The following is a 26,739-nucleotide window of genomic DNA, read 5'->3' as shown; positions in this document are numbered from 1 at the left end:
TTCGATCATCCCAACTTGGAATATGCCACAGTCATTTAGGACGACTGAACATCCTACCACGTTCAGGACAGTCCACCCCAGTGATGACCCAGGCCCCAGTGTCAACGGTGCTAAGCCTGAGAAACCCTGCCTCAAGCACCCAGCTGAAGATTCGGCTGGAACAAATGAATAAATGGACGAGTGACTGGCTTATCACCACAGTGATTCTGTTGTGTTGTCAAATTAACCTGGCCCACAGAGAGCTTTTAAGGGATGTATCAAATACACGTGCCCTCTAACCGTCAGACATGATACAGTCACTCTACAAACAGCAGTGGAGTCCTCACTGTGCACAGCCCGCTGTGCTAAGAACCAGGCCCACATCCCGTCCTCAGAGGCCTCACTCTCCAAAGGTGACAGACATCCACCGAGGACGCGCCTGTGCCAGCCCCGAGCTGCACTACCATACTGAATCCTCCAGAGGTAGGTACTCATGTTATGCCCATTTTACAGATGAGGAAACTAAGGTCTGAAGTGACTAAGCAATCTGACCGAGGTCCTAGAATGAGTAAGTGACAGATCTGAACCCAGATCTGTCCAGCTCAAGAGCCCAAAGCTCTACTGTAAGGGATGAAATCCTAGACGATAAACTGTAGCACATTTGTCTGTGTCTCAAATCGCGGTCAGGTTACAGAAAAGACTCTTGCTACTGAGGCAGGGGAAGGGAAGAGGTGTCCTGCAGAGCTGGAGCAGGAAGAGGGTTTCACAGACACTCCATTTGCCTCTCTGGTCTCTTGAACAAGAAGGTGGTCCCTAGAGGGCTGACGCGGGGTGGGAGGTGCAGGGCAGGCGGAGGGTCCCCCTGAAACCAGAGCTGATGCGTCTGCTCGGCACCTCCCAGCCATGTTGGAGCTCTTGCCTGCAACGCCTGTGGAATCCGGGCCTGCCTCTGTGTTTACACGTTTCTCCACATTTTATGTCAAAGGAAAAGGGAAGAGAAGAGAAGGCACAAATGCCCTTACTTGGATTTGTAGAGCTGATGGTTTTTCAGGACAGGGGGAAGGTTCAGGAAGATGTGAACACCTCCCACATCGCATCGGGTCAGAGTTCCCGAAAGCAGAATGCAAAGGAAGGTCCTGAAGAACCCAAACGGCCCCCACAGGGGACATCTCTGCAGAAGAATCACCCTCCACTGAAGATAAAACAGGAACGAGATAGGAGGTATAAACCTCAATTCATCACAGAGCCTGGTGGTTTCTAGTGGATAAACTTCCTATCCTTGTGCAAAAGCAAAGCTAAACCCTGCCATGTTGGGGAAGAGGGTTTTCTCTCCAGGCGCCTGGCTGGCTCAGTCAGAGGAACATGGGACTCTTGATTTCTGGATTATGAGTTCGGGCACCACGTTGGGTGAGGTGATCACTTACAGATAAAATCTTTAAAGGGGCACTTGGATGGCTCAGTGGGTTGAGCGTCTGCCTTCGGCTCAGGTCATGATCCTGAGGTCTTGGGATCAAGCCCCACATTGGGCTCCTGCCCAGCAGGCAGTCTGCTTCTCCCTCTAACTCTGCCCCTCCCCACCAACTTGAGTGTGCGCTCTCTCTCTGTCTCTCATTCTCTCACAAATAAATAAATAAAATCTTTAAAAATTAAAAAAAAAACAGAAATCTTTACAAAAACAGTATTTTACCTCCCAAGCTCTTATGACTCAACTGTTTGTAAAGAAATTTAGAGAGAAACCACCCTGAACGCTTCCTAGAAAACCGCTCATACAGAAACACTCAGCTAGGAGACCACGCTCATGTTTTCACAGAACTTGCTCTTGAACTTTCGGTCCGAGACTGCCCTCCCCACCCGCATCTGCACCCTCCCCAGATTGTGGCAAATTAGAGAATCCGTGAGCTCTCGTCCAGCTCACGTTTCACAGAGGCTTGGCCGCACTCATCCTGCAACTGCCACAGCCGCAAGCGAAGGGAAAGCCAGCGCCAGGCGGCCGCTTACTTTGCAAAAAAGCCGGAGCGAGCCTGCCTGTGTTGCTTTCTCCGTGCCGACCTGAGCACAGGATTCCTTTCAGCCGTGACCAGCCGCTGAAGGAAACAGTCTGTGACGTCAGTGCAAACCCGGCTCACCTGGGCAGCTTTCCGGGCTTGGCAAGGGTGATGCTTCCTCACCACCGTCCAGCGGGTTTGTGGAAAACAACCCTGGTCTTGAGGCCAGAAGAACTGCACTCAAGAGGAGTCGGACTAGTGATCTGAGAATATGCTGTGTGTCCTTAAGGAAGTCACACACCTTCTCTGGGTATCGGGTTTCTCATCTGTAAAACGAGGAGGCTGAAGGTCCCAAAGTCCTTCCGGTTGTGCTGTTTCATGACTGCGAATCCCTGCAGCCAGGCATGAGGTCACACCCGTCTCCAAGGGTGAGCACCCCTGCTCTCATGACTCGGGAGGCAGAGTCAGACATCCTTCCCAGGTGGCCCGGAAAGGCATTCTGGCCTGGAGCTGAGACCTCACACCGTGGCCTGTACTCCCTGCTCCCCCAGACTCTCACTTTCTGCCAACGCCGGCCATGCATGTTTGAATTCCAGAGGTTTGGTCACCTGCCAGGAAGGGTCTCCTCCTGTGGCCATCATGCTATGCTATGCTGTCTGGCTGTTAGGCAAGGACAGAGAGCTTGCAGCCCTGCCCCTTCCTCTAGGAGGTTTGGGATGGGCCAGCAGCTCAAAACGTGGTGCCAAAAGTGAGGGCAATCTGTCCCATAAGATGCGTTTGGGGCTTGCGTCCCGGTGGTGTAGCCCCAGCTGGCTTCACCCACACAGACGCTCCCTCCCTCCCACAAATGTTAGGTTTCAGCTTCTTTGCAGCCACTCTTGGCAAGAGGTTAACCCCAAAGCCCGAGTTCCCCAAGGAAAAGAATGCATTCCCCATGTATGCTGGATGGCTTGACCTTGCATCAGATATAATGTTGCAACATAGAAGCCACCCGGTAGGGAGGCTGGTGGCTCCGGGATGGGAGGTATCTTTAGATGGTGGTGACCCGATCCCAAGAATCCAAAGCAGATGCAAATGAACTTCAGCAAATTTCAGCTAGCCCAGGTGTCAAAACACAAGTTTACCAGTAACCTGCCTTGATGATAGTATTAGCTTCATTCAAATTATGACGGTAACAATGATACTAACAATAGAAGCAATTATCCCTGATCTTTAAGTAATTACTGCATGCCAGGCAGGCACTCTGCTAAGCTCTTTTTTTTTTTTAAAGATTTTATTATTTATTTGACAGACAGATCACAAGTAAGCAGAGAGACAGGCTAAGAGAGAGGAGGAAGCAGGCTCCCCACTGAGCAGAGAGCCCTATGTGGGGCTTGATCCCAGGACCCTGGGATCATGACCTGAGCCGAAGGCAGAGGCCTAACCCACTGAGCCACCCAGGCGCCCCTCTGCTAAGCTCTTTACACACATTAGTTTTGTGCAATCTCCATAATATGTTCATGCGGTAGACCCTTGTGTTATACACATTTTACAGGCAAGGACACTGAGGCTCAGAATGGCTAAGGAACTGGCTTAGAAGCTAATGGCAGAGCTGGAAGTGAGACCCAGCGCCTGCCTCTCAGTCCTGTCTGACCCGATTTTCCAGGACAGGAAGCCACCAACTCACCGGATAGTCACTCGGGTTGAATTATTCAGCAAGTGCTTATGGAGTGCCCACTGCCTGCCACGCAGAGTATCAGATGCTGGGGAACCAAAAGCCTTGTTTGCAAGTCTAACATTCCCAAAGAAACAAGATCGTGGCTTTTTCTCTTGGCCACCAGCCAGGACCCCACCCTCCTCTGGAGATGATCAAACTTGTATCCAAGGAAGCACCCCTAAACAGAGGATTCAGAATCGTGACCCCAACTCCTCATCCCATGTGGGAGAATACAGAGTCCCAGGGAGCGGAAGGAAGTATAGTCCCCTGGAGAAGGCACAGGGAGTAGACAGGACCTACTGAACAACCTGATCCCTTCGGAGCATGTGAGCACTGAACTTGGAGTCACCAACTCGCGTGCTGGTATTACCCGCAGCCGGTCAACCCACCCATCCGTTGACCCCGACCATCTTCCCAGCCTGCATGCAGGTTCAGCTCTCCTCTAAGGAAAGAGACCTTGACTTCCCTTCTAAGCACCCAGGCTGGGTGCATTTGCTGGGTAAGTGCTGAGCCAGTGGTGGGGATGGAGCTGCCTGCCGGCTTCCGTGCCCCTCAGGGACCTTGCTCCTGGGCTCTCTGAGAGCTGTCAGGCCCCAGCTCTGCAATAGTCACAGCTACTGGCTACTGAAAGCTGGCTCGGGGTTCCTAGGGGGCTCAGTGGGCTAAGCCATGGACTGTTGGTGTCAGCTCAGGTCATGATCTCGGCGTCAGGAGATCGAGCCCTGCATCAGGTTCCACACTCAGTGTGGAGTCTGTTTGGGTCTCTCTCTCCCTCCCTTTCTGCCCCTCCCTTCTGCATGTTCTCACTTGCTCTCTCTCTCTCTCTCTCTCAAAATAAACAAATAAATCTTAAAAAAAAAAAAAAAAAGAAAGAAAAAGAAAGCTGGCTTTGTGCTGAGTGTTCTGTGTCTTGCCTCCTATAACCTCCATTCAGGGCGCTGGGTGGCTCAGTTGGTTGGGTGTCTGCCTCCGGCTCAGGTCATGATCCTGGGGTCCTGAGATCAACTCCCGGATCGGGCTCCCTGCTCAGGGTGGAGTCTGCTTCTCCCTCCACCCCTCCCCTGCTTGTGCTCTCTCGTTCTCTCTCTCAAATAAATAAATTTTTAAAAACTAATAAAAAGCAAGCACCTCTTTAACTCCCCAGAGACATCAGCAGCCCCCATGTACCCATGAGGAAGCCGAGGCTTAGAGTAGTCACTTGGCCAACCAACAGGGCCTGAGAGTGGAGATGTGTATTTGCACTCAGGTGGCCTAACATGCCCCCATCCCTCCGGTCTGCTTTCCTCCTCAGCCTCACTCTGGTCCCTCCCGCTCTGGCCCTCCTGACTGATGTGGGGCAGCATCGGGGACCCAGTCTCCCTGCTTCCCCGGGGTGGGGACTCCTGGGCTGAGACACAAGTCCACCACGCACTGTGGTTCTCTCGTGGCTCACCCTCCCCTCTCCCAGGGCATAGATGCACCCCCTCCCCTGAGGTTTCTGTTCCAAACACACCCTGCCCATTTTGAAAAAGGAAAGGGCATTAAGAGTATCAGTACTCAGGGACGCCTGGGTGGCTCAGTTGGTTAAGCAGCTGCCTTCGGCTCAGGTCATGATCCCAGCGTCCTGGGATCGAGTCCCGCATTGGCCTCCTTGCTCTGCAGGGAGCCTGCTTCTCCCTCTGCCTCTGCCTGCCATTCTGTCTGCCTGTGCTTGCTCTCTTGCCCTCTCTCTCTGATAAATAAATAAATAAAATCTTAAAAAAAAAAAAAAAGAGTATCAGTACTCAGACCTGTGCCAGTGCCTTCCCTGGAAACAGAAACACTTTCACAGTCAAGGTCTGAATCATCAGGCTGCTAAAATATTTAACGCTGAACGATTTAACAAGCCCTGAGAAGAAAGGGGAGGGAGGTTGCGTGGCAGTTAGCTGGGGCCTTCCGACCCCCCATGCTTCTGGGCAGCCTCTCTGGCCCTGCCAGCTTCTCAGCACAAGAATGGGGCAGACAGGGCAGGCAGAATGCCAGTACCTGCCCTGAACCCATTTCTGCCCCACGCAGGTGGGGCCAGCAGAGAGACGTGGGCAGGGAGGTTAAGTGCCACTGCTTAGAGCTAGTTGACTGGATTCCCTGAGGCCTCCGCACCAGGCCTGGGCATGAGGTCATGCTGGCTAAGCCAGGACCTCTGGCTGGCCGGGGTTAACTGGCTTGGCTCAGGGGCTCGAGACGCCTCTTGCTGATCTGTGCTGCTGTGACTGTACGCCAGGTTCTACTCCGGACACAGAGCTCCCTGGCTTTGCCACTTGCAGAGCCAAGGGCGGGGGGAACGAGCGCTCACTCACCGCCCACGAGCGCCCTAGCCCCGGCTGGGCTGCACATGTAGAACCTTCCAGAATCCACACCGGCTCTGATGGTGATGATTCATCTCACTTGGATACGTGAAGAAACAACGTCTCCGAGTTGGGCTCTCCCCTGCAGAAGCCACTAGCCCTGTGTGGCTTGTCCGACTTCATTTTTAAATAATCAAAGTTCAGTGCAATTCATAGTTCATTTCCTCCGTGGCCCTGAATCCACCTCGCCCTGAAACTGACGCTTGATTTTCAAGGGTCCCCATTTCAGGGGCTCAGGAACCCCATGTAGCGAGGGTCAGCCATACTGGAGAGAAGAGATAGAGAACATTCCTATCACTGTAGAAAGTTCTAGTGGACGGCGCTGTCGCAGAGAGTAACCTCGCCAAGATTCCACCTGGCTGATAAGTTCATGATCAGGGGTCTAAGCTGAGCTCTGAAACACCTTCCAGAAGAGAGGTTCTAGCCCCCCAGCTCCAGCTCTTATGAGCTCTCTGCCCTTGAGGAAGCCATACCGCATGCCCGAGCCTCCCCTTCCTGCTCTGCTACGGGGTCCACGAACAGCTCCTCCTGAGGGGCTGGATTTCTCTGACAGAGAAGGAAGGTGCTGGGTGTGGAGGTACTTTGGGCCAGAAGGAGGCCTGAGTGAAAGGAGACTCACGGCGAGCCCTCGTTCTGTGTCAGGCATCCCGAACAGAGTGGCTCATGGAGTCCTAACGATGCTGGGAGAGTGACGAGCCCCTGTTCTGCAGGGGAGCAAACAGGCCCAGAGGGCGACGCCCCCGGTCACAGAGCTAGAACTTGAGCTGGAGCTTGAGGTCTGTCAAATTCTAGGACCGTGCTTACTCCACCCTAGAACTAAGAATTCTTCTCTCAAAGCCTAGAAGCGGGTGCGGGGCGGCTGGCCTGGCTAGAAAGAGCAGCCCCTCCCTGTGGAAGGGCCCTTGACTCAGTTCAGGCATCAAGGGCGAAATCTGCCAGCAGAGGCCACTGGGGTCCAGAATCTGGTCCTAGCTCCCTACCAGTTGGCTTCCTGTCCCTTCCCTATTCTGAGCCTCAAGGAGAATGCCCCCGAGCTTCCTTCCTGCAATCAACAGCCAGAGTCCAAAATACCCATTTCTCAAACCCCGCTGCACCCAGGGCCAGGCCGTAGGGCTTCCGCCAGTGGCCGTAATGAGAGGTTCCAGAAGAGCAGCCAGCTCAGTGCGGACACATTCATTTGGAAAATCACCACCCAGCTCGGAAACAAGTTTCTCAAGTGGCGGCGAGCGGCTCCTCCCCACCTTGGTCCAGGTGCCACAGGGCAGAGCAGCTCCGAAACCCAGAAGAGCCAGAAGCCACAGCAGGAAATCCAGCCCCGGCCACCCTTTGTGCGGTGCCCTGTAAGCACGGTTTCTGGCTTTCCAAAGTGACCTGGTGAGAGCTTGCAAAGGACAGCTTCACCTCCAGGAAAATGCATTTCAATTATGGAACACAAAAGCTTCCAAACATCAAGGCTATGTTTTAAAAGGCCCTTTGACTTTTATACGTGATGGCTCACAATGACTAGAGCTGTCGATAACACTATAAATCCACGTCATCAGTAGAGGCTTTAGCTCCTATGGACCTCTGAATCCTGTAACAAGCTCCTTTTGAGCCCAGCAAGGTTACACAAGACAGACGTGTAGCTGTAGACAGGCCGAACTGCTGGAAACAGCCCTTCTCCGGTGGCAGCCCCCCTCTTCCCGCAGGATCTCTCACTATTTCATTTCGGGACCATGGCCGTGTCTTCCCTTTGCTTAATTGCCAGGATGCTTATAAATACATACATTTGAAATTAGAAAGGTACCATTTTTATTACACACCGACCATATGCCAGGCACGATAGCGGGTGCTTTGGAAACATTCCAAGCGTACCCTAATTCCAACCCTAACACAGAGTGTTTTTGGTTTTTGGGGGGTTTTCCCATTTTACAGGTATGAGAGGACTGAAGAGTGAAGCCGTTCATCCAAGGCTGTTGAGCCAGTAAGATACTGGTGGGATACGAACGGGTCTGTCTTACTCTACATTCTCCCGGTTGGAGAGAACTTTGCTCCAGGTCATGGGAGTGCCTGAGCTCTGCCGGGCTCTGCCACAGCCCAACACTTCTCAAAAAGAAGTTTAAAATGATCTAAACAAAGTAATACAAATGCAAACCCAGAAGGATCTCGGTGGAGAGAGGGATCCGTTGTCCTGGTTTTATCTACTAAGAGACCTATGCTTGAATCCTTCCCCGCCACCCCTTTCCTTAATTTACACAGCTGTGGCCATCCTCGAAACCTTATTCTTAAACTCCAAAACACGGTGTCACAGCTGGTAATTTTAGAAGGAGGAGGGGAGAGAGGGAAGAAGTGGAGAGCAAGCGTGGGAGGAAGGTTAAGGATGACTCTAGCACGGCTCTGAGGCCCGGCGGGGACTTCCTCGGCACAACACCCATCACCTCCCTCTGTTCTCTCCCTCTCCTGACCTCCTTCAACTTTTCAACCCAAGTCCTTCATGGTTTAGCTTAGGTCTGCACTAGGACCCCAAGTATCTGGAAGTAATTTAATCCTCTCAAAATGCACTACGCATTGGAAAGGATAGCTTTCCAACCATTTCCCCAAATGGAAAAGAAAAAGACCACTGTAAATAAATATTCAGCAAAAGCAAGCTTGTGGATATCCAAGACAAGTCCGGCATACAGCCCTCACCATCCATGGTATGGCATCAGAATATTCAAGTCTAGATTTTCCATTCACAAGGAAGAGAGTCATATATGTACAAAGTTGAAATCTATTCAAGTACTTTTTGTAGAACAGTCTAAAAATAAATTGAGGCTGCCTGCAGGCCCCCGGCTCTTCCAGAGGCAGAGACCACACAGTGGTAGAAATCAACACCTGCTTCCCAGAACTGGGCACGCATATACCCGTCAGGTGTGGGGGACGACAAAGCCACAGGATACCCAAAGTGTATCCACCAGAAGTGCCAAGTGGGCTTCAAAATCGGGGAAATAAAGCAGTAAACGTACTCGTGCTCCTAAACATCTTACATGTATATGAGATTGGGTTCTCATACTATCCTGTCCCCGAGGTAGAGAAGAGACATTTCTAAGATACTGAACCTGATCCATGGTATCAGCTCTATTCAGGTCAAAAGAAATCTTCAAAATTCAATAAATTCAACAGATGCATGTCACCTGATAACCAAGAAGAGACTAGAAACTTTGGTTTTGGTTTGCTTTGCTCTTCCTGGGGCAACTCCATACACCATCTCACAAACTTCCAGTTGAAGCAAATCACTGTGAGCTACCCAGGAGGGGGTAAGAAAGAATTCACTCCCCTCAGTCATTAAGATATTTTCCCAGATGAAGAATTCGGCACGAGGAAAGAAAGCAGCCGGGTTGGAACCTTGCCCCAAGGAGAACAGTCTCCACAGGAGGGGACATGGCGGCCGTTCAGGTCACAGCACGAGAACAGGCCACACCACAGAAAGGTACCCGGGAACAGCCAGTGAGCACTAGAATGTGCCAGAATTGTGCTGGAACCGATGATCTCAGCCCTCACAGCAATCCCATGAAGCAGGGACAGATGTCCTCCCCATTCTACAGATGGGAAAACTGAGCTTACAGATGTAATTAACGGGCAGAGCTGTGGTGTGAATCTGGGGCCCCTGCTTTGAAATTTATCCCCATCCAGCTCTTGGCAGTGTCTACCCGTTGTGTGGCCTCTTAACTGACCCCAGGCCACTGCTGAATTTCACCTTCACAGACAACACCTGCTCTTCCCCAGGATGTGTGCCCCCTGGCCTGGGCTGAACTCTCTCTGAGGCCCGCCAAGGTCCACTACACAGCTCCCTTGTGGCCGAAGGATTCACCAGAGGTCCTAAGCCTCCTCCCCGCAAGGCAAGAAGTGTTTCCAACGTTTATGTTTAACTTGTAGGAATAAGGGTGCTAGGCAGAGAGATGTGGGCATTTGGGGTCCCCATGGGAAGGCTTGGACCTCATTGTTGACAGGTGTCAGAGCTCTGGGAGGGGGAGTGGTGTCCAGTGGAGCAGCCCCTCACCACTCGTGGCTGTTGACTACTTGGAATGTGACTGATCCAAATCATGCACCGCGGCTATAAAATACACACCAGCTTTCAAAGACTTCGTATGAAAACAAGAAGGTAGAATTTCAAATTAATCATCTTTATATCAATTACTCATTAAAATTTTAATATTTGTGATATACTGGGTGGAATAGAATATGTTACTGAAATTCATATTACTGTTCCTGTTTAGTTTTGAGTGTGGCCTGTAGAAAACTTCAGCTCACATACGCGGCTCGCGTCCTATTTCTGTTGGACGGAGCTGGTCTCTATCTTCCGGGAGACCTCTGATGGTCTACCAAGCCTAAGCTGGAATCTGTGGCCGCTTATTTGCCCGGATGTCACTGCCCCCGTAATTCCCCCAGAGGGAGGGGAGTTGAAGGTCACCCCACTTGGCAGGCTGGGGCAGAGGGTCCATTCGGAATTCTTTCTGGAAATCCTCAGCCAGTGCGATGGGGGCAGGCATTTTTCCCAAGAGCCCAAAGGACAGGAAAGGCCAGCCCGCCTCTGTCAAGGACCAGGGCAGTGCATGTTCTGGAGCCAAATGATCTAACCAGAAGTCGACTGTGAGTCACACATGCAAACCACGAATGCCAGAGTCACATATGTAATTTTAAAAGTTTTGGTAGCCACATTAGAAATAGGGGAAAGAAACATGTGAAATGGAATTTAATAATATATTCTCACCCAAGATACCTGAAATATTATTTTAACATATACCAGCATAAAAACTATGAATATGAATGATGTGTTTTATGTTCTTTTTTTTTTTTTTTTCCCATACAAAGTCTTCACCCGCCGGGATGTATTTTGCACTCACAGCACCCTCGCAGGGGACGAGCGGCTGCCAAATTGAGAGCGTCTGAGAGTCTACCCCTTAGCAGGCCCTCCATCAGGGCGAAGGGAACCCACCGAAATGTCCGCTGCTCAATGAAGTGCTAAGTCAGACACCTTCAGCCACGAAGACAGGTTTGCCTAATTCTGATGGCAAAGGGAAAGAGCACTGTGCAGATATTTAAATAGAGAAAACAGTGGCTGAAAATACACATCATAAATACCAGCCATCATTTAGGTGGTGAGGTTGTGGCCTTTTCTCTCATTCCTTATACTTTTCTATTTCTTACAGAGTTCTAATACTAATTTAGAAATTATGATTTAAAATGTTTAAGCAGGGGCGCCTGGGGGGCTCAGTGGGTTAAGCCTTTGCCTTCGGCTCAGGTCATGATCTCAGGGTCTTGGGATCAAGCCCCGCATCAAGCTCTCTGCTCAGCAGGGAGCCTGCTTCTCTTCCTCTCTCTCTGCCTGCTTGTGATCTCTCTCTGTCAAATAAGTAAATAAAAACTTAAAAAAAAAAAAAAGATTTCATAATAAATAAATAAATAAATAAATAAAACGTTCAAACAATTAGAACAGTCAGCCCTGAACCATTTCTTGAACAACTATACATACGTCTGGCCCCAAGTTCTCCAAGAAGGGGTAACACCTCCAGGGACGTTGGGAGGGGGGTTCATATCTTATCGGGGAGGGAGAGGATTTTCCTATGAGATATTTGTCCTGGGTGAACTGGGAGCATCTCAGAGATGGACTAGCAAGGGCCGTGGGAGGACTCTGGTGCTACATCAGCAGCAGAGACAAGTGTCCCTGTCCCTTACTCCTGTCCCTGCCTGGCCAGCACGCGCCTGCCTCTCGCTGGCCCAGAGTTACAGGAGGCGCCCTGGTCAGGGCAGAGAGGCAGCCGGGGGTGGGGGGAAGCGCTCAGACTCGAAAAACAGGTGATCGCACATTCTTTCCGCGTGCGCACACTATGAATCAAATCGTTTCTAACGTGCCTGCAGCTGTTCGGTAGGATACACTGGGCTGCCCCAGGTACTCATTTAAAGTCCAGCCCTGCTCTACTCACACACACACACGCACACGCACACGCACTCACACACGCACACACACAGAGCATCAGAACAGCCAGAGGTCTAACTAAGGATGTTCACAATATCTCCCTTTCCCGTCTCAGCAGCTGCTTTTCTACAATCCTCAGTGGCATTTCACTTAGGAGAGACGTGGGAGGCACACTTCACACACGTGTGAGGGTCCGGCATTCACGGTTACATCTGTTGTTTGTCCCCTACTCTCGAGATCTGTCTGGAGTGTGGCTGGGGCTGGTGAGCCGACATTCCTGCTCCGGAGACTCAATGAGGGTTGAACCCATTTGCCTCAAATTCGTGCTTGTCTAGCCCTGGGGGTTGGCATGTGATGTCCAAGGGGTACAGGGTTTCTTTGGGGGGAGGGGAATGACAAGGTTCTAAAGTTGATAGTAGGGATGTTTGCACAACTCTGAGAAGCCATGGAATTGTACAGTTTAAATGAATGAACTATATGGTATGTGAATTACATCTCAATAAGGCTGTTTGGTTTTGTTTTAAGGTAATAAGCTCAGACGTGAAATTCACTCCATCCTGAGGATAACAGTGGAGCTTTCCATCACCTTGGGCACCGCTTTCCCTGTATAAAGAATGGGAAAGGTTCTTTGCTCCTTGCTTATGTAAAGACTCGTGTGTAAACAGAACTCTCCTCTGCCTCTCGTGTCTTCCGAAGAAGGCCTCGTGGTTCTGCAAAGGCTGACCCCTTTTCACTGACCTTTCTGCTCCTCCCACGCTTCTGGCCGCGTCTGAGATGACCTCGTCTGGGGCATCTGGAGCTTCCTTCTCGGGAATGGAAGGTAAGGTGGATAGGCCAGGCCTGGGGCTGCTTCTGGGACAATACGTAGAAATAGATGGTAAGAAGGGGATTTCTCTCCACATGTGACTAAAACAGTCCATCTCCCAATACAAGCTTTAAGGCGCCACTACCCCAAAATGCATAGAAAAAAAAAAATCACCTTCCAGCAGTCAATGGCTTTGGGATGCTCTTGGATCATTGGGGCCTCTCCGTGTAAATAAATCCAGATTCAAAAGCAAAGGTATTTGGGATCCAGAAAAACCTGTGATTGACTCTGACCTATACCCCTAGGGCGTGGCCAGCTAGTACACATTTCACTCTTTTCAGACAGTTTGAGTGAGATGAACTCAAGAACGCAGAGCGAACAGGGCTCTGTTTGGGACCAACACGCAGCTTCCCACTTCCGCCCATTTCTCTCACCTTTTTCAGAATCTTAGCACATCCAGAAGTTGCAAGCAGGTAAATTTAAACCGTTAAGCAGAGAAAACCTATCTTTTTAAAACATCACCCATCTATTTGATTGACTCTTAAAAACTGGGATGGGATTCACTTTTGACACTGGCCCCACGTCCCCCTGGGAGTTTGTTATTTTCTGTACCTTTCGGCCTGGAGCACTCCCGGAGCCAGGGTTTGGGGTCTCGGGTCCCGAGCCTTGTCAGGTTCCAGCGGTGAAGAGATGTGCACCTTCCCACCCCCAACAGGAGTGGGGGGCTGGGGCCCGGGCTGCTCCTTAGCTGGCAGGTGCCCCGCCGGGCTGGCCCCCGGCAGAGTAGCAGCATCCTCCGAGCCTGGGGCACCAGCAGAGCAGCCTACATCCCCGTGAGCAGCACCAGAGAACATCCTTGTTGTACCTGTCTCGGGCAGGTCCCCAGCCACACGTGCCGCGGTCTCAGCTGTGCTCGATGTGACGTCACCGTCTGCTTCCCCAGCAGCTCCTGCCCCCAAGCCGGGCTCCGGCTCCGGGGGCGTGGCTGCTACTTCCACAGCCTCTGGCTCAGGAGCACCCGGCTCACCCAGGGCACCACCTCCACGCCTCTGCTCGCCCCCAGGGGCGGCGGGGGTCCCGGGTGCACAGACGGCCTCGGCCACAGTTGAAACCCCACTGTGGGGAGAAGATGCTTCCAGGACAGAGGTGGACACCGGCACGTCACTCGGACCCCCTGTGTGAGCAAAGCCCCAGGCACCATCCTCCCCGGGTTGACGGTCCTGGGAGCATATTCCAGGAGGAATTCTGCCTTCTGGAACGGAGGCCCCTTCTTGGTGGCTCTGGGGCTCCCCCTGGAAGTCCGCAGCTTTTCCCACGGGAGTCTCCAGAACGGCGGTGGGCAGGGAAGGACCTGAGGCTCGTTCTCGCTGGCCCCCAGCCTGCTGGGAGGGGGCCTGGCCTGCGCACCCCGGCCCGGCCTCCCCAGCCCCATCTGGCTTCTCACCGTCCTGCACCATCGGTGGGACACTGGTCATTTCCTTTCCCACACCGGCACCTGGCAGGGTCGGCTCAGAGGCTGGCGCTGCCGAGCCTGGCAGCCTTTCCGGAGCAAGATCCTGGGGGACCAGACAGGGGAGCTTAGCCTCTGTAGGCAACTCTTGCTTCTTTTCCTTTGTGTCCACCCCGAGTCCGGAAGGAACGGCAAGGAGAGGGGCGATGGCCACTCCTTGAGTCCCACCTGGAGTCTTCTCTGGGCGTGGCCCGGTGAGGTCCCGGCCCTTCAGGCTCCCCTCGGCTCCTGCCTTTTCTCCCGCTGTGCTCTGGGGCCGATCGGTGGTCAGGGCTCTGAGCACAGACTTCTCAAAGATCTTGGTGATGTGCTCCCTGAAGTCAGGGAACCCCGTGATCATGCCGATCTGCTTGGAGCTTGCGTCCACACCGCCTGACGCACCTCTCCGTGGATCTTCGGGAGGGTCTACCATCCTCTCCCCACTGCCCTCCGGCTCCCTTGCTGCCTCACCTGCCAAGCTCTCCTTGCTGATGGGGTGCACTGGCATCCCGCCAGGCTGGGTGTCTGCACCCGGCGCTCTTGCCTCCTCCTCCTCCCCTGTCATCTGCTTACTCTCCATCAGAAGGGGCGCCCTGTCCAGGTAGGGGATGGAGCCTGCGGGTCCCTCAATGTTTCCAGTTTTGGGGCTTCCACTGCTCGCTTGCACCACAGAGACCTCCGCGCTGGCTGCTCCTGGTCGTGAGGGAGGGGCGAGCAAGCCGGCAGAAAGCTTCATGGAGGTGGCCTGTCCCGAGGCCGGCAGGGGCTCTTCAATGGGACGAGGGCCTGCGCCTTTCCCGGCAGCACCATCGATGTGCAGGTAAGGAGTGTCTGGAGCGGCCTCTTCTGGTGGCCCAGGTGGCAGGGGTCTCTTTGGGTCGGGGACAGCCTGGGCTGCAGAAATATCCACCTTGCTCCTGGGAATCCCCCCCAGTTCTTTGGCTGGCAGCGAGGCATCCTGGCAGCTGGCCGAGAGCTGCGCTGCTCGGCTTGGCTCACTCGGGGCAAAAGTAGAATCTTCCTTCCCAGGGGAGGCGCCACTCAGAGCAGCTTCCCTGGGCCCCTCCGGAGCCCGCCGCACCCCCAGCTCCCCTCCCTCAGCATTCCCACCAGTCTCGGCAGCCCCACAGTCCGCACCTTGATCCTTGGCCGCTGGGAAACTTCCCAGGAGCATCGGGGCCTCGGCGTCCGAGGCGGTGGGGAGCTCCATTTCCTTCTGCGGGGCCGGCACGGGTTGCTGCCCGCCTCCCTGCGTTTCCCCACACGCCTCTGTGTCTGGGGCATCCTGGCTGGGTGTGACTCTAAGGCTGGCGGGCGCCGGGGCTGGCGGGCTCTGAGCTGCATCCAGGAGGGCGACTGAGTCAGGCCCACAAGGTGGGGTCACCTCTGTGTTCCCACTTGCCTTCTCTGTCTTACCCAACCCCTGGAGCGGGGGCTGAGCGTCAGCGGCTTGAGAAAGCTCTGCATCCCTGAGACATGCTTCTTCATGCCGGCCGCCGGCTTGCGACACACCTGCCCGTTCCTGCTGGGGCTTGTTGGGCCCCTGCTGCGCACAGCGACTCTCCTCTCCGCTCAGGTGACCTTCGAGAGGAGAGTCCTTGGAGGCAGCTGCTGCAGGTGGCGAGACTCCGGAAGGCAGGCCGCCACGGCACGCTCCCTCCCGCTCATCCTGCCCTGGCTCTGACGACGCCGGTCCTACTGTTGCTGACAGCTCTGGTGCTTCTGTCGCTAGACTCCCCGGAACCACGCCCCCGGGAGCCAAACCGGGAGCAGCAGCCAGACCGCCTTTGGGGAGCTCCCCTTGAAGGTCCAGTCTGGAAACTTGTTCCTCTCTGCCACAGATGGACAAGCACACGTCCTCCAGAGGTCCCACAGGGAGGAGGGTTGGAGAAGCATCTGTGTCCAGGTTCTTAAAGCCTCGACTGCCTGCATAAGTCTCTTGCTCATTTTCACACTGCTGGGGCTTCTCCCTGAGCATGTCAGACACGGATGCTTCTGGTTCTGATTGCAATGGCTGGAGACGGTTCTCAGAAGATACGGGGGGCCCCTCAGAAGCAGCTACTTGTGGCCGGCTGTCGCAGGACGGGCTTCCCTGCTGATCTCGCTCCTGGCTGAGCACTGAAAGCTCACCATCCACTGCCAGATTCTCCCCCTCGAGGGGATCTGGCCCATCAGCATGGACTTCCTGACCAGCTGCCTCACGCCCCAGCCCACAAGGTTGGCCCGAGGGTGTCAGCAAGCCCTCCCCGGCACAGCTGCTGGGCCTCCGCGCCGACGGGCAGCTCCTCATCTTTGTGTCAGATGGGCTCTCCGCCTCCTGGGCTTTGGGGATGACCTCTGCCGCAGAAGTTAACAGGAAGTCTGATTTCTCCGATTCTAAAGCAGGAAGAGCGTCCATTCTTTCCAATCCCCCCACATCCCGAAGGGGGTCGGGACACTGGGTCTGCAATCCCAGCACCTCCCAGACAGCTTCTTTCGGAAGAATGTGTTCACCAGTTCCATCCGGCCCGGGGGGCGGGGCGAGCTCCTTCTCCGGGCGCTTGGGCAGTGAGCCAGAGGCCTGGACCACATGGGCTTCTCCCATCATCCCACAGGTCACCGAGCTCCTCACTGCATCTGCGGGTGGAGAGCCAGACCTACTGGTGTGCCCGGGACCCTCTCTCCTGGGTGGCTGTGCTGAATCTGTGCTGGGATGCACGTTGCTGTCCACATCATGGCTTAGCTTCGAAACCTCATCTTTATCCACCTCTGGGCTGGGCTTGCAGCCTAAGGCCCCGGGTTGCTCCTCCCCTGGCTTCTCAGGATCTCTACCATCAAGTGGCTCTGGGACTTCTTCCTGTCCCCTAGAGTTGGCCCTGGGTAGTCTGCTCTCCTCCTCAGCCACAGCTGGGCTTTCAGGGGCCATGGCTTCATCCTTTGGCCCTAGTGTGCTTCTCGCCTTTTCATCTGATACACTGGTTGGGCCGGGGGGCAGTACTCCTTGTTGGACTTTCTGGTCCCTCACTGAGACCTCTCCACTGTCCTCCTGGGGCAAAGGGGCAGTGCCTTCTCCACAGTTCCCTCCTAGACCCTCTCCCTCACTTCTGAGATCAGATTTGAGCTTCTCCTGTCCTGCCAACCCTGCATCTGCTAACTCTTTGGCCAGATTTGTAAGAACTGGCATCTCTGCTCCGGAAACCATCTCCCCGGTCAACCAGCTGGATTCTTCTGCAGCGGCAGAGGCCTGAGCAGCTGGTGATGGAGCGGAGCCCGAAGCTGGACATTTGTCCTCCGTCGGTGCAGGTGGGGCAGGCTCTGTGCTCGTGAGCAAAGCCCCTCGGGGCTGGCTGTCTGCTGCTGCAGGGTTGGCTGCACCGGGCTCACTTCCTGGCCCCCCTGCCTGCAAGTGACCCAGAGCATCGCAGGCCTCCCCGGTCTCCTTCCCAGAGCCCCTGGCTCCAGGCACCAGAGTGCAGCTCTGTGAATCCCAGGGCGGCTCGACGTGTGCCAGAAGTGCTCCCATTTGCTGCTGGCAGTTTCCCCGGGAATTTGTGTCATCTTCCTGGGCAGCCCCTGCAGGGCTCCTCATGGGATGGCAGGCCCCGGGCAATCCTGAGCCATCGGCAGAAGCCCAAGGTGGCACCTCTCCTTGGCATTTGTCCCTGTCCAAGGCTCTGGGGCCTGGCTCTGGTAGAGTCAGGGTCTCAGGCTTTGTGGGAGACTCCTCTGGACCAGGTGAGTCTGCCTTGCCTGGCTGAGCGGCAGCAGGGGCTTCCAGGGCCTGTGGCACAGAGGCTGCCCCCTGCCTGGCCTCTGCTAGGGGCTGGTCACCTGCAGCCTCATTCTCTTGGGACTTGAAATCACCAGGGTGGCCGTCTTCTCCAGGCTGTCCCTTCATCAGCTCTTGACGAGGTGCTGGTGAAACCCCCACGGACCAGTCAGTGCAGCTAGAGGAAGACAATGTGTGCCCAGCACTGGGGACAACAGAACCCACGCTGCACTGAGTAGAACTGCCCCCCTCAGGGACAGATGCTGTTGGGGCTTCCCCACAGGCGTCTGGGGACAGTTCCCGCCTGGGGTGTTGAATGAGGGGCCAGTCTTTAGGTTCTGCTACTGGGCTCGCCAAGCAAGAGTCCGGAGGGCCCTCAGCAAAGGGCATGGAGGCGGAAGGGCACTCCTGCTCCCAGGGCACTCGTGAGCAGGCCGGCGGAGAACCTTCCAGGCCCCTGGCCTCCTGGGGGCTTTTGCTTGACTCAGTCACCTCCCGGGACACGATGCATGGGTCCAGGCTGGCGGTACCCTCAGAAGCGGAGCAGGAGTCTCGGTGCCCGGCGCTGCCAACAATGAAAACATTTGATTTTTTCATTCGTTCTCGTGGATGTGCATCCAGACCCACATCACAGGCAGAATCACCCCCCACCTCTTCCCCACGAAAGACCCCAAAACACAGCATCCCCATGCAGCCTTTCCTTTCGGTGAAGAGAACACGCCCCCCCAACCCACCCCCCCTTGCATAACCATCCACGTGCCCTTACTTTCTCCCAAAGTCAGTGCAGGGAACCTCAAACATTCAGCCTGGAGCTTTCCATGCTGGTCAGGTGTGAACAGGGAAATATGAACACACATTCACGGTGTTCCAAAAATGCAGGAAATTCAGAACGTTTCCAATAGGTATAAGCCATAATAGAGGGTTTGAACCCTTTCTGTGTAACTTACAAGGAGGTCCTAAGTCCTTAATGAGGATCTTTAGATGTCTGGGGAAAAGGCACAGGTGGGCAATGCCATGTTTTGAAATAAAGAGCTACCATTGAGAGCAGTTGACTTGATTCTTTAATTCAACATGTGGTACTGTGAGGGGCGCCATCCAAAAATCAATTCTGTTTAGCTGTATATAAAATTCTTGGGAGCCGAACTCCCTTCACACGCATACATGTCTTCACTTGAACTTATACAGCTAGACAGCATGTAAAGCAAAACTATGGGTATTTAGGGGAACGTGGCTCAGAATTATGGATTTGCTGTAGATAACCAGCTATCTAGGTACTGTAGAATAGTTCTTCATGGGCCGTATTTGACTGGGGTTTTCAATTCTGCGTGGTTTTCATTAAGTGCATTTTTAAAATTTTAAAATAATATGGCCAATACAACATTTTGAAAATGTAGGGAAAAATATCTCCCACATGCTTACCACTTGAAGGGTTCCGGTGATTTTCCTTTTTTTTTTTTTATTTTTTTATACACAATTGTTAAAGGATGCAATTTTATTATTTTTGCATAGCTATGATTCTATGTCCTTGTGATGATCATGTATCTTTTAGCACCAAGAGAAATCATGCAAAACAAAGTTAATAGAAGTATGGTTTTCCTGGGGCTTTTTACCATGTTCTTTGAAATTATTTTAGGGAAAAAAATAAAGTTATTATAGGGAGGAAAATCTATGGACTGTTCTTGCAACTGTTCCATATGTACACATTGACCTATTCACAGACCCACAGTGTTTTGAACGTGACCAGAGAAAAGATTCTACTCTACACATTCACTACCAAAATTCTAGATTTCCAATGCAAGGCAATGCCCATACCTTCATTTATCAGGGATGCACACAGTGGCAAGATGAAATACATTCCTGTTAAAATTTAGAAATTGAATTGTGTCCCCCTGAGATCCATATGCAGCTGTCCTAACCCCCCATGTGACTATATTTGGAGACAGGGCCTTTCAGGAGTTAAATGGGTTAAATAAAGCCACAGGACTTGAGTCCTAATGCCATGTAAGTACTGTCCTAATGGGAAGAGAAAGAGACTCCTCTTCCCTTATGGAACAAGCCATAAGGGGACACAGCAAGAAGCCACCATCTGCAAGCCAAGAAGAAATGTCTCGTCAGAAACCACCTCTGCTGGCCCAGTATAGGTATACGGGTATTTATTGTACTTTGTTGCAACATTTTGAGGTTTCAAATTTTACAAAATGAAAGGCTGGGAAAATAATCTGTACGCCTCCAAGAATGCAAACTAACAAGGATGGAAACTGAACGTTTGGGGCCCCCCAGTTCATAAACACGTGTTGAAACCCAATCCCCAAGGGATGGTATTAGGAGGTGGAGCCCTTGGGAGGTGACTTGGTCCTGAAGATGGAGGCTGCATGCATGGGATTAGTGGCCTTACAAATGAGTCCCCAGAGAGTTCCCTTGTCCCTTCCTCCTTGCGAGGAAACAGCAAAAAATCACCCATCTACAGACCATGAAGCAGGTTCTCTCCAGACGGAATCTGCAGGTGCCTCCTTGAGGTTGGATCCCAGCCTCCAGAACTGTGACAAACCAGTACATGTGGTTTATGCCCAAGGCACTTTCCCTGACTCCATTCCAGCCGCTCTCCAAGCCCCTCACCTATGAAATGTACTGGACATCTTTGAGGGGTGTGTGTACACATCACCACGAGACCAAACATCCTCACGGAATGCCTGTTCCCACCCATATGACACATGAACTATGTGCCTGAAGATATATAGGAGGGATCCAAGAAAGAGTTGGCTATTGTCTCAAGCAGATTCGTGTTTTCAGACCCACAAGCAGAGCTGACAAGGGCAAAGGAGAAAAAACTCAGAGGGTAAGTTATCCAAATCCCTTTAATCCTCAGCTGGCCACAAGGACAGCTGCACCCAGAAAGCTCTGGGCCGGCTGTGTGCGGAACCACCCCCGGAAGCACCAGGCTTGGGAAGGTTCCCAAGCTGCAGGGCTGTTGGATTGTTCTGGAACCAACCACTCTGCACTCGGCATCTGGCCAGTTTCCTTTTTACGACCACTTCACATTTTGCATCCCACCCGTTAACGTGGGGTCACACCACTTAGCAGTTAATGAGATTAATGGCATGTAATTCAGAAACGAATTGCTCCCACATACGTCTGCCTGCTGCAGGCACGCAGAACACAGCCCCCTTCCACACGGGTAAGAAAAATAAAACCACTTCCTTGTCCCTGTTCTGACAGGAGCTGCTAGCTTAGAGGGAGCGTGTGGCTTCCCCTCAGGTAGAATGAAGTCTTTGTCACTGGGGACAAGATGACAGATTCACTCAGTTTGGGCAGCTTGAAAACCTGTGGGTCTTAGACAAGAACCAGGAGCAAATTCCCACCGAGTGTGAGGGATACGACTCACTTCCCGCACCCCCCCCCCATAAAAACCCTGCTTGTTTTACTCAGCATCAGCTGAGCACCAGCAATTTCTTTGATTGCCCATCCAGAGCAGTTTTTAAAACCAGATTAAAGCCACTTGTCAGAAGCAAATTTGCCTAAGGGCAGGAAAAATCCCAAGAACTGATCGGTGAGGGCTCTGCATTAATTGAAGCTTGCATAATGTCCCTTTGTGCTTCAAGATTCTATCAAAATGTGTGGGATGGAGATGTAGCTCAGAACAAAGGCCGGCTCTTGCCGGCCTGGCAGCGCAGAACCCTAGATGGAAGGTTTTCCGCCTGTAGGGGGCGCTGCCTCTGAGTTGAGGTTGTGGGATGAGGCCGAATGCGGTCTCCTTTTTTTTTTTTTTTAAGATTTTATTTATTTAAAAAAAAAAAGATTTTATTTATTTATTCGCAGACAGAGATCACAAGTAGGCAGAGGAGGCAGGTAGAGAGATGGGGGAGCAGGCTCCCTGCTGAGCAGAGAGCCCGATGCTCGATCCCAGAACCCTGGAATCATGACCCAAGCTGAAGGCAGAGGCTTTAACCCAACAGACACCCCCAGGCTCCTTGGCGCACACCAGACACCCCCAGCATGAGAAAGGGGGAAAGCACAGGGTAAAGCAACCTGGGAGGAGAGGTGATTTGCTGCAGCAAAGTTCTGAGCAGACAATAGAGATGCCCTCCCCGCTAGCCTAGCGGGAGGGAGTCACCCCAAATGGGCTCCTAAGTGCGAAGTTCTGAAGACATACACTCGAGCCAACCAGAATGTTCAGGGAAGGAGGCCGGGAGAGGAAAAACAAGCATGGCCCCTGAACTACCAGGCTTCGAGGAAACCAGCAAAACCATAAAGCAGAATCGTCCAAAGGAAAGTTGCCACAGACAGAGCATTTATGAAGGCCAGGTCCATGCTGAGTGCTTTTCAGTTACGACTGCGTTTAATCCACTCTGTAGCTCTGCTGAGTAGATGGCCCTTCTTGCACACACGTAGAAATAGCCCCAGAGACGTGTAAGCCTGGACCCAGGGTCTCAGAGCGCCCAAGGCAAGGCAAGCGCAAGCCCTGTGCTGCCAGGCTCTGGGGCCCCGGCGCCTCCTGCTTCCCTGGACTTGCTGGCCTCACCTCTTCTGCATGGGAGCTACAGCCTCTCCTCCCACTCACTCTGGCTGCCTCCGGTTTCCAGTCTGCAGCCAGAGCAAAATGGCTTAGAAATAAAAGCCAGTAGCTCCGCTTTGCCATCAGCTGTAGCCCCGGGTTGCCTTTCCTGTCTCATCCGACTTGGACCTCACCATCCGTGCACCTGCCTGCAGCCCGGAGCCCTCCTACTCTTCCCCAGCAGGTCTCAGCCCTACTCATCCTTGTCAACAAAGCCTACCTGGTCTTCCAGATCTGCTTCACAGGCCCACTTAGTGATGGCTGTAGTCACAGTTGCCATCAACATGGATTGATGATCGTTCTCTCCACTGGAGTAAATGAAGACAGAGTCTTGTCTCTTTTCAATATTGTTTCCCCAGTGTCTAGCATATGATAAACATTGAATATGTGAATGCATGCGTAGATGGATGGATGGATGGATGGATGGTGGATGGATGGATGACTGGATGGCTGAATGGTTGCATAGATGGAAGAATGGTTGGGTGGGTGGATGGTTGATTAAATGGATGGATGGATGGATGGATGGATGGTGGATGGATGTTGGGTCGATGGGTGATTGGTGGATGGATGGATGAATGAATGGTGGATGGATGGACGGTTGGGTGGGTGACTGGTTGGTGGATGGGTGATGGGATATTTGATTGAATGAGTGGATGGGCAGATACAAGTGAACACAAATCAAAGATTCCAAATATGCAGAAATGTTTCCAAATCATGGTTGTTTGATATGATGGTTAAGAAAGTTCTTTTCTTCCAGACAGTCTCAGCATTCTCGTACCTATTTAGTCCAAATCTTTCATTTTACTGATGAAGATACAAGAAAATGAGGCTCAGAAAAGGCAAAGTACTTTTGTTTAAATGTTTCTTCAAAAGAAATGAGGTCAAGGCAGCACTTTTCAACCACAATTCCCTGTGCACACTGGTGGGTCTGATGAGTTAGGGGGTGTGCTGTAAGAAATTTGTTACTAATTATAAAGTACAGAAGTCTGTGAATGATCGGTTATTTTCATAAATTAGTATAATTGAAAAGATTAGAAGATTTCCCCACATAACATCACTGCTGCTCATTGCATTTCAGTGTTCTTTCTAGAAAAGGAAAGCAAAGGGTAGAGAGAGATCCTGTGAGTTTCATTCCAGCCCCTGAAAACCACCAGTCCTGATTCACTGTTACCAGCTGTGGCAGCTGGGGGAGTGATGAGGAGGCTCTGGGCTGGGGGGTGCTCAGCTGCATGGAATCCTGCCTTGGCCCACGCATTCAGGTATTTAATGACACAGCTGAGCTCTCAGAAGTATGACACTTGGCCTTACTCTCCATTAAGGTTACCTCCCAGGAAGAAGTGAGACTTCTCACTTCTTACAAGCAGCCCCCATAGGTAGAGCTTCCATACAGGTGGGGGTTAAGGTACTCAAGGTCACTGAGATAAGGAGAGCAGTCCAATCTCCTCCCCTAGCTGCCTGCCAGGTGATAAACTCACTGGGGCTGGCCCTCCCCAGCCTTCGAGGCACCCTGCGCATGTCTGCAGCCTAGCACTGGGTGGGGAAGTTCAGTTCAGGGGGCAGTATCAGGAACCCCCATTTTGACTTGTTTTCCAGTCCAAACTTGCCAGTGATAAAGCTGGCTTTCTTCTCCTTGCAGACTCTGGTGCCAAGTTCATGATTGACTCAGAATCTGGTGGGAAAGGATGTGATGAATTAGCTACCCAAACCCCAAGAGCAATTTCAGAGGACTGTGGTGTTTTCTTTTTCCCATACATTTCTAGGACTTGCCAAAATCTGAATTAACCCCGGGGCCATGTTGACCATGTGACTTTTCTTCAGTAGAAGGATGACTGAGACCCCAACCAGAGAAAGAAAACTAAACTCCAAAATGTTTTCGGGTCTTCCCAACGTTGACTCAGAATAAGCCTGGTTAATTTGGGAACCGCATTGATCTTCACAATGACACAGTTAAACTGCTAGTCACCTAATCAATTCAGTGTCCTTTATTCTTGCCCTTTGCTTTGTATTTTTCTTTCTGTGAATCATAAGTCTGGTAACCAAGTGCTCTAGGGTTATCAGTAACTACAATTCCTAGAGTTAGTCTCCTCACTATGAAATGCCCAGTTCCGAATGTTTCATTCTTTCTCTTTTCCATCCCAAACAAGGAAGACTGCCTAAGAAGATAGTCTCCTCAAGAATTTGATATATGAGGGGCACCTGGGTGGCTCACTGAATTAAGCATCTGATTCTTGATTTCTGCTCAGGTCATGATCCCAGGGACAAGAGATCAAGCCCCACATCGGATTCTGTGCTCAGCAGAGTCTGCTTGGGATTCTCTCTCTCCCTCTCCTTCTGGCCCCTCCCCCCCATTCATACATGTGCTCTCTCTCTCTGTCAATAAAAAAATAAAGTATTTAAAAAAAGAGAACTTGATATATGATTGGGCCAACTATAGCAGATCATTCTGGATCACTTATTAATGACTAACAAGAGTTGTGTAGGATATGTCCTCCATTTTTACATTTCTATCAGGAGCTTTTATATACTAAATCCTGTATTTCTCATAATACAATTGTTAGATGTGCAAGAAAGCTTTCCCTGGTCTTTAGATGATACAGGAAGCACTAGATGAAACATGATTAAATAAGTTTCTTTACTGCAGGACTTCTCAGTGCCTTTGAGATACCACCATATATTGTGAATCAACAAGAAGATATATACACAGTGTATCCCAAACTTAGTGTTTCTCAAAAATCTTCCTCTGCCCCTTTTCTGACAGAGCACTTAGTAAGACGGATGTGCCACACACAGAACATAGGATGGGATGCACAGCCATATGTGAAAGGAAGCTTTGGTAAGGACATTTCAGCTGTCCTTTATAGAACTAGAAGGATAATTCTCAAAACACACTACCACACACCCCCTGTACTCACCTCTCACCTGCTCTGGAACGTGCTTATAAATCAGGAACACGTGAATAGCTCTTTTGTGCCTCAGAGCAAGGCCAGCTGCGGGCTTTGCACACATAGGGAGTTCTTTCCCCCTCCACGGTAATATCCCCTAACTCTTCTCTGAAATGAGAACTTCCTACTCCCCTCCATTGTGGGAATCCCCCCTTTCCCTCCTCCATGGTAAGACCCCCTTCCTTCCCTGAAAAGCCCAGACCCCGTCACCTTCCTCTGTGGTAGGATCCCCCAGGCACTTCCCTCCACGGAGGGACACCCCTCCCTGAGCCATAGATGCTCCCTTTTCTATCCTCCTGAAGGCTGCATGCAGACGCTCTCTCGGTGGTGGTATTTGTTCACTCTCTCACTTTCCCACTAGGTACAACCTCCTGGAGGTTAGAGGGAATGCATCTCATTTATTTTGCTATCTCGGTCTAGCACTGGTCCCTACTCTGCCGAATGAATGATTGGATGATGGAATGAATACAGAAGTAAGGAGCAATTTTTTTAACTGACATTAAAGAAAACCCTTACTTCGGTTAACTCCCGTACTGTGAGATATACTGCCTATTCCAGGGACTTTGGAAAAGGATTTATGTTCTAAGTGATTTGAGCCAAGGAAAGAAGTTTCAAGTTAATCAAGAGAGGGAGATTGCCAAGTCTCAACAACTAAACCTGGTATTTCATGGAGAAAGGCACTGCCTCAGAAACTTCTCTGCCATCCCAGCAGATTAAATCTGATCTACAAACGTGATCCTAATTTGTCCAAATGATGCTTCCTGCACAGATTCCAAGGAGCCCATGACCTTGGCAGCCCTGTCAGACTCAGTTTTGTATTTTTAATCCAGTTTTAACTCTTTCCTGTGCTCATTCTGGGCCAGAAAAAAACAAAGACCACAAAGCCTGTGTCACCCATGCAATAGACAAGAGGAAAACAGTGGTAGGTTCTAAAGAGTTATGGGAGGAATGATTAAACACCAAAGTATCCTTATTATTCAAGGCAAGCTCTGCCACAAGGACTTACATGACTTCAAGGTCAAAGTGTCAGTCCACTTGTGAGAATCCATGATCCAGCATAGTGTGTATATGCGGAGGGCGGGGGGGGCAGGCAACTGAATCCCAAGGAAAATTTAAAAAATTGTCTTCTAATCGATTTTGTCAGCATCTGTCTCGTGGGGTATAAAAGATAGTGGAATGACCCAATTTTGCGGTTCCCGGACTAATTGCTGGAAGGGGTTGCCAGATTGTTGCACACAAAGCTCC

At 51.8% G+C, this 26,739-nt stretch overlaps 1 protein-coding gene across 3 annotated transcripts in view; it reads right to left on the bottom strand.

Annotated features, from left to right (window-relative positions):
- Positions 1 to 26,739, bottom strand: part of TACC2 (transforming acidic coiled-coil containing protein 2) — a 187,420-nt gene that overhangs the window by 123,360 nt on the left and 37,321 nt on the right. The window contains exons 1-2 of one of the 3 annotated variants that reach the window (XM_044240658.1): positions 13,376 to 16,088; positions 12,697 to 12,810 (exon numbers count right to left, since the gene is read on the bottom strand). The exons of 1 other annotated variant lie outside the window; for it this stretch is intronic. In XM_044240658.1, the coding sequence (XP_044096593.1) occupies positions 12,697 to 12,810; positions 13,376 to 15,462 (2,201 nt within the window). In that variant the 5' untranslated portion in view covers positions 15,463 to 16,088. Of the gene's footprint in view, positions 1 to 12,696; positions 12,811 to 13,375; positions 16,089 to 26,739 lie in introns of those variants that run through there. One more of the 3 variants, XM_044240659.1, reaches the window with a different exon arrangement.

The sequence above is a fragment of the Neovison vison genome, chromosome 2, assembly GCF_020171115.1.
Source record: "Neovison vison isolate M4711 chromosome 2, ASM_NN_V1, whole genome shotgun sequence".
Lineage (NCBI taxonomy): Eukaryota > Metazoa > Chordata > Mammalia > Carnivora > Mustelidae > Neogale > Neogale vison.
This window is presented reverse-complemented; position numbering and strand designations above follow the sequence as displayed.